The sequence below is a fragment of the Akebia trifoliata genome, chromosome 9 (genome assembly GCF_017979445.1).
Source record: "Akebia trifoliata isolate Shusen 1 chromosome 9, ASM1797944v1, whole genome shotgun sequence".
In the NCBI taxonomy this organism is placed as follows: Eukaryota; Viridiplantae; Streptophyta; class Magnoliopsida; order Ranunculales; family Lardizabalaceae; genus Akebia; species Akebia trifoliata.
The window spans coordinates 10422258-10435179 of NC_141383.1; the positions used below are offsets into that span (position 1 = coordinate 10422258).

The 12922-nt window shown below is 40.2% G+C and overlaps 1 protein-coding gene across 1 annotated transcript; it reads right to left on the reverse strand.

Annotated features, from left to right (window-relative positions):
• Positions 1 to 11777: 11777 nt before the first annotated feature.
• On the reverse strand, positions 11778 to 12275 carry LOC147394275 (uncharacterized). The gene has a single exon (XM_086453265.1). The coding sequence runs from the start codon at positions 12273 to 12275 to the stop codon at positions 11778 to 11780; it is 498 nt and encodes a 165-aa protein (XP_086309391.1).
• Positions 12276 to 12922: the final 647 nt, after the last annotated feature.

Consider the following 12922-nt stretch of genomic DNA (forward strand, 5'->3'; position numbering starts at 1 on the left):
TTGCAGATTATGACTACGGTGGGTGGTAGTGACCGTAACTCTTACTTTGCTCCCACCTTATAATTTAAGCTTTTCACAAAAACTTATTATTTTTCCTAACTTGTTTCAAACTTAATTTGTTTGTGTTTTACACATCATTCATCAATGATTTTGATGAATATAGTAATAATAGAGCACTTGAATTTAAAAATCCATCTATTAAAAGAATCAATCACATCTACTAAGCAAAATTGTAACTTCGTGATTACGATCATACAATCGTAAATGTAGAGGAAAATAACCACGCAATTATCTAGACCGTACACATGTCTAGGTCGGTTAAGTGGTACCATGCGTAAAACAGCATGCAGGCGCTACCCAACAGCAAGGCAGGTCAAAGTAGAGAGTGTCTAATCTTGCTAGAAGGGCAGCACATCATTGAATAAGACTTGGTCTGCTAGGCAGGGTAGACCTGGTCAAAGAATACCCGTAATTCTGATACGTGCATGTTAAGCCCAAAAATCTTGGAGTAGATCTCCCTAGTATCGTATATCCAACCCAGAAGATCCCCATCCGTTTATAGGTCCAAGGAATTAGGGGATTCCCGGGATCACCCCCCGTAAGAAGGAAAAACCCAAAATCCCTGGAAGAATCTATAAATAATATTATTTGCACTAAGGGAAGGATCTTTTGGTGGATTGAAGGTCTAACCAGTTGATTGGATTATTCCTTTGCTTATCTAACTTGAGTGTTGGAGTGATTTTGGCAAGTACCACATCGGTACAAGGAGGGAGGTGTCAGGACTGACTTCTGACCCTTTAGGCAAAGTCTATAAGCACCATCAATCGGATTCTAACCGCACAAATCTAGCACCTTTTGTGGGTAACCAATGTTAGAAGGTATGAGGAAGCACTAGGAAGATATATAGAAGAAGATGGATGACTTAGCTGAACAAAATCAGAATCTGAGTCAACGTCTTAAGAACCAGCAAGACAAGATCTCCCTTTAAGAGATCCTTAGCCTCTTATTGGGGATGATCACGCTTCCAATGCTGAAGGAAGTTCTCAACCGTTGATCCCAATGAGAGAGGGAGATATAGAAATTGCTACTGTAACTACTTGGGCAGAGCCCGCAATGGGTCTGACTCGAGAGGAGATCAGACAGATGATTCGAAAAGATAAGGAGATGATGAATAATGCAGATATTGGCACAATGACAACACAAGCTGTCAAGAGAATTCATAGGTTTCCCTTTACAGTGGAGATTTTGGAGGGAGAAATTTCGAAAAAGTTTATGCCATCGTGTTTGACCCTTTACTCAGGGACGAAAGACCTAGTGGAACATTTATTCCAGTTTTGGCAAATGCTTGCTCTATGGGAAGGGAACGGGGGTTTGATGTGCAGGCTGTTCCCTTCTAGTTTGTAGGGGAACACATTAACCTGGTTCTACAAGTTTTCATGTGGATCAGTAACTTCTTTCAATAATATTTGTACTGCCTTTGTAACATGGTAAATTGGCAATAGAAAGAGTGGCGGAGACACATACGCTTTTCTCAGCATGAGGATATAGTTTGGGTAAAGCCTCAAAGAGTTTATAAGGAAATTCAAGGAAGAAGTGATGTCCTTGGAGAGTTATGATGAGAGAATGGTAGTAATGGCATTCAAGAACTCTTTGCCATCTGGCTCAGGTTGTATAGGTCTCTTGTGAAAAATAGACTAGAAACATTAAGTGAGTTGTATGAAAGAGTAGAAAAATATATTAGGCTAAAAGATGATCCTCGAAATTCGATCGGGAAGAGCGAAGTATTACATATTGTGGTGAAGCCCAACAAGCAATATCTACCATATCAGTAGAGCAAGAAGAGACCGCTTGAGCAGAACAGGGAGCAGAGAAGAGAGGGGACATATTTCTCTATGCCCTCTAGTGAAATTTTACCCCTCATTGTAAATTTGCCTTACTTTGAGTAGCCAACGCATTTCCTCGAGATTAGATAAATCGAGATGAGCGATATTGTGAGTATCACAAAGTGGCAGGCAGGTTGGTAGAGCAAGGCAGACTAAGGGACCTACCCAGAAGACAGAGGGAAAATCCTCCCTGAGATAAGAATCAGAGGCTTGATCAGCCACCTATTGAAGGGTAGGATGGAATGATATCAGTTATACATGTTGTCCTTAAGTAGGAGAGTAAAAGGTCTGGCCTGAGCAAGGCTGACAAAAGAAATAAGAGACGACGAGCAGAGCACCTTGCTCACGTCTACACAATAAGAAACGGGCCTATAGAGCAAACAGGTCCCTACGGAGAGGAGACTGTGGCTTTCGTGGACACGAATCTAAAGGGAGTAGTAAAATCCCATTATGATGCATTAGTGGTAATCCTCCAGGTGGGCACTTTCACTCTCAAGAGGGTGTTGATTGACAATGACAGTTCTGTCGACATTTTATATGCTTCGACCATTCTGAAGATGGGTCTTAGTAGAAACGTGTTCACCCTAACAAAAGCCCTTTTGTTTGGGTTTGACGAGAGAACAAACCAACCATGGGGAGATATAGTCTTTCCCATTTAGGTAGGACCAACGACCTTGATGACCAGGTTCGTGGTCATCGAAGCAAGTTCCCCATACAATGCCATCCTGGATAGGTAGTGGACACATGAGATGAGGGTCATTCCCTCAACATACTACCAGGTCCTGAGCTTCCCCATGCCACAAGGAATGTGGGATATATGAGGGGATCAGGTGACGGCCCAGGTGTGTACGTTGGACAAGGAGAAGCTCTTTGAGAATTATATCTAGCAATAGCAGTTACAAGGAGAGGAAACCGAGCCAGGAGAACCCCCCATGCTTAAAGAACATATAAAAAGTGGATGTCGGGAAAAGTAGGCAGATCGGGGTAGGATTAAAATTGGCATCGAAAAAGCTGAAAGAGCTAGCAGATTGCTTGAAGAGGAATTATAATGTTTTTGCCTGATCCATAGAAGACATGCTGGGGATCAGCCCAGAAGTGATCTGCCACCACTTGAATGTGGAATCAACAATCAAGCCAGTAAAACAAAAGCTAAGGAAATTAACACCACGACTCAGAGAAACGATAAACGAATAGGTGAGTAAGTTGATCATAGAAGGGTTTATTAGGGAAGTGCAGTTTTCTAATTGGATAACGAATATTGTAGTAGTACCAAAGAAGAATGGGAAAGTTATAGTCTGTATTGACTTTACAAACCTAAACAAGGCCTGTCTTAAGATAGCTTTCCTATGTCGAAGATAAACTAGTTGGTAGATGCGACTTTAGGCCATGAAAGGCTGTCCTTCATGGATGGCTATTCAGGTTACAATCATATACATCTTAACCTGGCAGATCAAGAGAAGGCACCTTTCATCATTGAGTAAGGGCTCTACTACTACAAAGTTATGCTCTTCGGGTTGAAGAATGCAGGAGCAACTTATAAGAGATTTGTTAGGGAAGACTGCAACAGTTTATATTGATGATTTATTGGTGAAGAGTAAGAAGAATGAAGATCACGTTGCTGATCTAGAAGAGGTCTTTTCACGAGTGAGGAAGGTTGGGATGAACCTCAACTTGGAGAAATGCACTTTTGCGTTAACTTTAGGAAAGTTCTTAGGTTATCTAGTCATGAAGAGAAATATAAAAGCCAACCCAGACCAGATCAAAGCACTACTAGAGATGCCCTCCCCAAAAATACAGAAACAAGTCCAAAAGTTAACAGGAAGAATAACACCCCTTAATAGATTTATTTTTAGATCTTCGGACAAATGCAGGCATCTGTATTAACTATTGCGGAAGAACTCCAACTTTGAATAGACAAAGGAGTGTGAGCAAACCTTCTTAGAGCTAAAGAAATATCTAGACAGACCGCCTATACTCTTCAAACCAGAAGTTGGAGAGGAATTTAGGTTGTACTCAGTGATTTCTGAGTGCCCACTCAGTTCAGTCCTAGTTAGGTTCGGCACAGTAGTAGAGCAACCCATTTATTTCCTAAGTAAGACCTTCACTAATGCAAAAACATGCTATTCCAAAATAGAGAAGATGTGATTAGCTTTGGTTTACATGGCTTTACGTTTGATACCGTATTTCTAGGCATACAGAGTACAAGTCATCACAGAGTACCCCTTAAAGTTTATTTTAGGAAAGATGTAGGGATTGGGCAGAATAGCAAAGTGGGTTGTACAGTTAATAAAGTTTGGACTTGAATATACGCCTAGAGTTTCGCTATAAAGCCAAGCAGTGATAGATTTCTTAGCAGACTTTCGAGTAGAAGAAAAAGTAGATCTGTTGGTAGAAGAGCTGGAACATGCTAAAGAAGGACAAGAAGTGGACAACCATCTAGGATAGAGAGTCCATGTGGATGGATCTTCAAACTTGGAAGAATTGGGAATATGTGTGGTGCTAATCACTCTTGACAGTTCTAAGATAGAGAAGACAGTCAAATTGAGATCTAAAGCATCAAACAAGGAAACAGAATATGAGGCAATGCTGCTCGGCCTTAATTCATTGGCATGGCTAGGGGTAACTAAGGCTACGATCTATAATGACTCACAACTAGTAGTTAATCATGTCAATGAGACATTTGAAGCACAAGATCCCAAGATGCAGCTCTATCTGGAGAAAATTAGGTTTGCCATACTTCAAGTTGGAGAAGTTAGAATAGATCATATACCAAGGACAAACAATAGACATGCAGATTCCCTAGCCTTTATAAATTCCATGTTGGTAGGACAAGACAAGAGAAAGATCTGCGATAGACGAGTCAGAATTGGTCAACATGATAGCTGCAATAGGTGATCAAGAGTGAATGAACCCAATTTTTGCTTTCCTACAGTTAGGAGCGTTGCTCGATGATTCAAAGGAGGAAAAACGCGTGAAGAGCATGACAGAGAAGTACACTATCCTGGATGAGAAATTGTGCAAGAAGTTAGTAGGAGGACCACTTCTACATTGCCTAACGTCATAAGAGGCAAATGACGTGTTGAACGAGATCCACAATAGAGATTGTGGGAATCATTCAGGGGCAAGGTCTTTGGCCCGCAAAGTATTCTTCTGACTATATTTGTAGAAGGATGCGGCTCTACACATCAAGCATTGCGACAATTACCAAAGACAGGGGAGAATAATTTGATAACCAGCAGTGCAGCTCAATTCCCTCATCAGCCCTTGGCCATTTGCATAATGGGAAATTGATATAGTAGGCCTGCTACTCAGGGGGCACCAGGTAACCTAAGTTTGACTCTATGGGAAAACATAATCTATCGATTTGGTCTGCCACACACTATAGTCTCAAACAATGGGAAACAATTTGAAAGAGAGTAGATCAAAGATTTTTGCAGAGAACATTGCATAACACAGTTATTCTCCACGCCACAGTATCCGTAGGGCAACGGACAGGCTGAAGTAACGAACAAAATGCTATTAGACATTTGAAGAAAAGGTTTGGAGAAGCAAATGGAAGATGGACAACGATCTTGCATGGCGTACTGTGGGCCTATATGACAACTGCAAGAGCCTCCAAAGGGATGTCATCATTTGCTATGGCCTATGAAATGGAGGCAGTGATACCAATAAGAAATAGCTTCCCCATAATAAGATCTAGAGTAGTGTAGATTGACCAGAACAACCAGCAGATAATCGCAGAACTAGATTTGTTGGAGGAGAAATGTGAAACAACGCTTATAAGACTAGAGAGTTATCATCAGAAGTTGCAGAGTTACTTCAATAAGAAAGTCCACCATAGATAGTTCAAAGAAGGAGACCTAGTGCTCTGAAGAGTATTCCAAAATACAGAAGAGTCAAACAGGAGAAATTTGAGTCCTAATTAGGAAGGGCAATACAAAGTAGCAAGAGTAGGCCAGAAAGAAGTATATTACTTGGTTACAATGACTGGTCAAGAGCTGCCTAGAGTGTGGAATACATGTAACCTGAAAAGATATTATCAATAAATAAATTCTTTTTATCACTAGTAGCCTACGCGCTGATTTAGCACTAAAGTGGGATCTCACCTAGATTCGGGCCTACGTGGGTCTTCTTTGCCTTAATCGGTAGGGTAAACTGGTCGGGGCCTCACTTTAACGAGAGTAATTAAGCATTAAAAGTGGATCCCACCTGCATTCGGGCATACGTGAGTTTTTGTAGACATGAAATGTTCGTCATGAACCTCAATGCTACATTGTTTGGAGTCGCCACCATTCTTTTTTAGAAATGGGTGTGAATAGGCACCCGAATTGATTTTTTTGAAGACCATTTTTCCATGGCATTGTAGTGACTCTCATTTGTTGGAAAGGACAAGGTCTACCTAAGAACTAGGTAAGGAGGTTCGGTTAGAGGATGGGGAAGGTGTTAGGCACCCCATCCACTCCACCAAAGGTGGTTACCTTGCTTTGGCCATTTTATTTTGTAAAAACTCAAGAAAACAAATATTAAAATGCATGAGAATGTATGATAAGAGTGGTGTGTGCATTAGAGTGAGATGTCCCCTTTTCAAAGGGTTTTGATTTCAAAGTGACATTAAGGGCATTCTATAGAAGAATGACCCATGTAGTCACATTACATTTATGCACATGAATGTAGGTTTGAGCTTTTAGAGAGACTCCATGATGGAGTTCCCTTGAAGCCATAACCTTGATGCATGTATGCATAGCTAGAAACTTAGTATTTCACCCCATCAAGAAGGTAACACATTTCTTCATCATTGTCATGCATAGGTGAGTGTGTGCATTGTGTACGATATGATGCATGATTTTAAGGTAAAAATGGGCTTCTACCCCCACCCTTTCGATTGAACCTTAGTCCAATCTACCGAGGATGGGAGAGGGTATACATTACATCTTAGGGATTTCTAAAAATAAAATAAAAGGAGAGGGTTAGAAGAAGAGAATGCAAACTTTGAAATAAATATACTACATGTTAAACCCCACCTGGTCTCTTGATGAACTTAAACCTTGAAAAGTAGACTTAAGAGTTGAGTGAGATGGTTGAGGGTTGAGTTGAAGTTTAGAAGATGAGAGAGTGAGTAGGAATTTTGGTAGAGTTTTAGGTTGAGAGATGGGGGCTTGAGAGCATGAATTGTTCATAGAAAATGATGGTATTTATAGAGTTTTGAAAAACTTTTGGGGATAAAGTGGTCCAACCCTAAAAATAAAGAGAATGGACACAAAGTTTAGGTTATTTCTTTTTAGATTTTTCATTTGTATGAGGGCAAACATGACATTTGTGAAGAAATCCTAAAAGCATTCTTTGATCCTTGTTTTTTTGGTAATAGAGGTGAGAGAACAAAAGTACTTTTGGAAGGGTGAATAGGGGAATGACATGTGTAAAGGTGGAATGATAGGTAAAAAGTAGATCTTGGTTTATTTGTAAATAACACATAAAGCAAGGGTGGAAGTATATATTTGAAATGGACCAATGGGTGAACAAAAATATTTTTGGGAGGGTGAATAGGGGAATGACATGTGGAAAGGTGGAATGGTAGGTAAAAAGTAGATCTTGGTTTATTTGTAAATAACACATATAGTAAGGTGGAAGTATATATTTGAAATAGACCAATGGGAGAACAAAAATACTTTTGGGAGGGTGAGTAGGAGAATGACATGTGTAAAGGTGAAGTGGTAGGTGAAAAGTAGACCTTGGTTCATTTGTAAATAATACATAAAGTAAGGGTGGAAGTATAATTTTGAAATGGACTAATTGGAGAACTCTATGTATGTACTTGAAGATTCCCACCTTTTGAGGGTATGATTGGAAGTTCTCTCAACTTTATGAATTATTACCAAAGACCAAAGTATCTTTTTAGTTTGACCAATCTTTTTGAGAAGGGCATTCTTGAATTTTCATGAGAGGGAGTTTTCTCTCCAATTAGGTGATGCATTGGGTATTGGGGGCTTATAGAAGATCAACATGTGTCATCTTTTGAAGGGATGTGAGAGAATGGGCTTGGAATGGGCTAGGTTTTGGGTTTAGGATATAGACTTGGGTTTGGAGTATGGACTTTAAGGGTAGGCTAAAAAAATGGACTTGAATTTGGATTAGAAGGTAGGTTTTGTCTTGGGCTTAGGTTGGTTTTGGAAATGGACCTTGGTTATGGTATTGGTGATGGAGCGGTGAATGGGCGATGGAATCGGATTAGGAACAAGGTTGAGCATGCAAAGTATGTGACATGATGCATGTATGCATGTATGCATGAAAATGATGCCAAGTGGCAATGTGGGTCTGTGATAGGCTTGAGTTGTTAGTTGGAATCAATTCGAGAAAATTTAAATTTTCCTACGGGTTCGTGCAAATTGGAGTGTCTACAGCTCCCCCTATTTGTAGGAATTGCTTGCAAAGAACTGCAAAGAATAAATTAGATCTTTTATTTGCATGAATCCGAAATAAAACAGTCGGATGGGTTGAGGAATTTTTTTTTGTATAATGTGGCTACCCAAGCACGGGGTCTGACAGGGTTAACCTTTTTGAAACCCTTGATTTCATGGCACGGAACTCGTATGAAATCTTGGATATAATTTTTTTATGATTTTTGAAAGTGATCGACGTTTTAAACCATGCAATGCAATTTTAAAATATATTTTTATTCCAAACTTCAAACTTCCTTCTTCCCTTTTATGGCAATTACATGATCGTCTAGAGAGGCTTGGTGTGACGTTGCCGTTCTTAAGAGACGCTTGCTTTGAAGATGCATGGCGACATTATAGTTGAGTACTGGGTAAGTGGTTCTGCTTCAAATGTGAAGAGAATCATCATTGATCGAACTTCTCAGATCAAAGTCTTAGAGGATAGACTTGATGCCTACTATACTCCTGAAGAGAATATATAAGTGGTTCATTACCCGTTGTTCCTTTTTGCACCTTGCTTTTTAGAAGAATGATGTAGCACTATTTGAAATGAACAAATTAGGTTTTTTTTTATATAGTGGCCTCAGATATATTTATTGCTTTTGAAAACTCTGGGTTTGAAGAAAAGTCCTAGATTCTTTTTCATAGGCCAAAAATAATAATTTTGATGATGCATTTTTTTTTTAAATTGCCTTTGTCGAATAATCTGTGACAAATTAGTGTTTGACGCCTCTAAACATCAACGATCATGATGCCTTTGCCAAATATCGAGGATACAAGTGTCAGCTAATCCTTAGCATCTGCAGAGTCATCCCCGAGATTAAGGATTTCGACTGAATTATCTTCCTTGGAGTATTGAGGACTTCCAGATTTTTGCCGTTCACGGTTTATACTTTTGCGGGCCAGGAGTTTATTATTATTATTATTATTATTATTTTATTTTTTTTTCATTTTTTCCCTTGTCGCCAGTTACGATTTTCACTAGACCCCATTTTCACATTTTTGCCCATCGACACCCTTTTTGGGTTTTCATCTTGTCGGTGGTTTTGATCTTGCCAAAGACTGATCTTTTTCTCACAGTACGTTGGCGGGTTTTCACCATGCCCTTTCAGCCTATGCTTACTTTATAGATTTTTTTCTTTGTATACCTTCTCGATTTCTCTATACCCCTTGTGGCTTGGTGATTCAAGTTGAGCTGCGAGATCGAACACTCTACTCTTTTAGTGACGCTATTTCTTGAGTAACAGATCTGGACTCTCCTCTCGAGTTCCTCCGACGATTTTCATGGTACGGTGACTCAAGTTGAGCTTCAAGATCAATGAATTTATACTTCAAGTCACTTTTTTTTTCAAATATTCGATCTGAAGTCCCCTCTCGGGTCTTCCAACGACTTCGGTTGCTTGAAATCCGATTTGAGTGGCAAAATCAACTATACCCTGATGATGTTTTTCATGACATGCTTCTACCGTGATTGAGTTGCCTTGAACCATTCCCTGATCTAAGAGGACTTTATATATAGGACGAAACGGAGGCTTAGGTTAGGTTGTGAAAGGATGTAAGGAAAGCTGAGTCTGGATTTATTGACGGGTAGATTGGGCACGGGGTTTGTCTATTTTTGTTTTGAAAATATGATCTATATCTCCTCCCATCGTACACGAACTTGTTTAGGTAGGAGATTTGGGTCGAGCTTGAGATCAGACATTCGAGGTTTTTGACTTTTTGATTTTTTTTGTACTTTTAGCCGTTCACAGTTTATCCTCATGCGGGCCAGGAGTATACTTCGGTACTTTTGCTTTGATTTTTAATTGCCCCCTTTTTTGTTTTGTTTTTTACTTATTTATTTATTTGATTTCCTTGGTAGTGGTGACTTGCCCCGGTCCTAGGTTAAGAAATGAATGTGATGGCTCAAAAAGGGTTAACTAAGGGTAAATAGTTGTTCAAGTAGTAGAAAGATGGCCTCTCTTCATTTCAAAGAACGACTTCAGGCGTAATATTTTTTTACGGTGTCAGCATTGATCGGTTGCAGAAAGACTTCTTCGTCCATCTCTTTGAGAATCAACACTCCCCTATACAGTACCTTTTGGACGACGAATGGCCCCTCATAATTTGGGCGAAACTTCCCTCTAGCATATTCTTGTATTGGTAGAATCTTCTTCAGAATAAGTCTCCGGGTACAAATTCCCGAGGTCGAACCTTCTTGTTATAAGCACGTGCTATTCTTCGTTGCTACGTTTGACCGTGACAAATTGCTGAAAGACGTTTCTCTTCTGTTAAGTTCAACTGATCAAATCGGGCTTGGACCCATTCTGCCTCATCCAATTCAACTTCTTTTAAGATCCGAAGGGAGGGAATCTCGATCTCAACGGGCAAGAGCGCTTCCATTCCGTATACCAATGAGTAGGGCATTGCCCCAGTCGAGCTTCGGATTGATGTTCGATAAGTGTGTAGAGCAAATGGTAACATCTCGTGCCAATCCTTATAAGTGACAACCATTTTCTCGATGATCTTTTTGATATTTTTGTTAGCGGCTTCGACTGTTCCATTCATCTTTTATCTGTAAATGACTGAGTTGTGATGGGTGATCTGAAAATCCTTGCACATCTTAGACATGTCTTTATTCTTGAGATTTTTGGCATTATCAGTTACTATTTCTCTTGGGAGGTCGTATCAACATATGTATTGTTCTTCACAAACTTCAAGACTTTGCCCCTTGTAACATTGGCGTAAGATGATATTTCTACCCATTTTGTAAAGTAGTCGATGGCGACCAAGATGAAGCGATGCCCATTGGAAGCATGAGGATTGATCTGCCCGATGACACCCATGCCCCAGAGCGAGAAGGGCCAGGGAGAAGTCATATTGTGTAATTCTGAAGGTGGCGTATTGATCTTGTTGGCATAGATTTGACACAAATGACAGTTCCGAATATATTGGTACCCGTCGCTCTCCATGTCGTCCAGTAGTAACCCATTCTCATTATCTCCTTTGCGAGCATGTGTCCGTTCATGTGAGGTCTACAGACTCCTCCATGCACAGTCTCGATTAAGCGTTGAGCTTCTGTTTGTGTTATACACCTGAGGAGGACCTCGTGATGCGACTTTTTGTATAAGACTCCACTACTCAAGAAGAACAGTCCTGCCAATCTATGAATAGTCTTTTGGTCCGTCATCGTGGTATCGAGTGGAAAAGTTCGATCCCCTAAGAATGCCTTGATGTCTGCGTACCATGGCTTTTCCTCAGGTTCTTCTATCTCCACAGGTAAGCAATACGCTGGCTCGTCTTGAATACCAATCTCAAGAAGATCAATTATGTTATCTTTAGAGATGCTGATCATTGAGGCCAGAGTAGCCAATGCATCTCCAAATTGGTTTTTAGCTCTCGGCATATAAGTGAATGAGATTCGGACAAAATTTGAGCTTAGATCCTCGAGATACTCATGATAAGGAACTAGTCACTGCTCTCAAGTCTTCCATTCTCCTGTTGTCTGGTAGACTACCAGACATGAGTCTCCAAATACATCTAGTTCATCCACTTCAAGGTCGATCGCTGGTTTCAACCCCATAATGCATGCTTCATACTCGACTTCGTTATTCGAACATTGAAACCTTAGTTTAACTGCTATGGGGATATGAGTCCCGTCCGGCTTAACCAGAACTGCCCCAATTCTGTTTCCCTTTTGATTTACAGCTCCGTCAAAATCCATTTTCCAATTAGATTCCTCATTATCGCTATTGGCTTCAGCGAACAAAACGGCTTCATCAGGAAAATTTGTCAGAGGCTCATAGCCGGGCAGAGGGTGTTTCGCTAAGTGATCAGCAATGACCTGTCCTTTGATAGCTTTTTGAGTTACATAGGTGATGTCAAACTCAGATAATAGTAGCTGCCATTTTGCGGTGCGTCCCGTTAGTGTCGACTTCTCGAATAGATACTTCAAATGATCTATTCGAGTAATGAGCATAGTCGAATAGCTAAGCAAGTAGTGGCGCAGTCGTTGTGATGCCCAGACGAGGGCACAACACGTCTTTTCAAGAGTCAAATAGTTCACCTTGTAATTTGTGAACTTTTTGCTAAGGTAATAGATGGCTTGCTCTTTTTGGTCGATTTCATCATGTTGCCCCAGTACACAGCCCATGGAGTTTTCTTACACGGAGAGATACATCAATAGAGGTCGACCTGGTGTAGGTGGAACTAAGAATGGTGAATTAAGTAAGTATCTCTTAATCTTGTCGAAAGCTTCTTAATAGTCTTCATTCCATTCTTTCTGCTCATTCTTCTGTAGTAATTTAAATACTGGCTCACAGATTGGAGTTAATTGTGTGATGAACCGGCTAATGTACTGAATTCTCCCTAGGAATCCCCTAATCTCTTTCTCTGATTTGGGTGGCTCCATATTTATGATGTACTTCATTTTAGCTGGATCGATTTCGATGCCTCTTCTACTGACAATGAACCCCAATAACTTTCTTGACGTGGTCCCAAATACATACTTTGCCGGATTAAGTCTCAAACTGTACTTACTTAATCGATCAAACAGTTTCTTCAAGTTTACCAGATGATCCTCATCGAGATTGGATTTAGCTATCATGTCGTCTACGTATACTTCGA

Excerpts from the sequence above, each read along its gene's own strand:
- LOC147394275 (XM_086453265.1), bottom strand. The coding sequence starts at position 12,275 with ATGCTCATTACTCGAATAGATCATTTGAAGTATCTATTCGAGAAGTCG.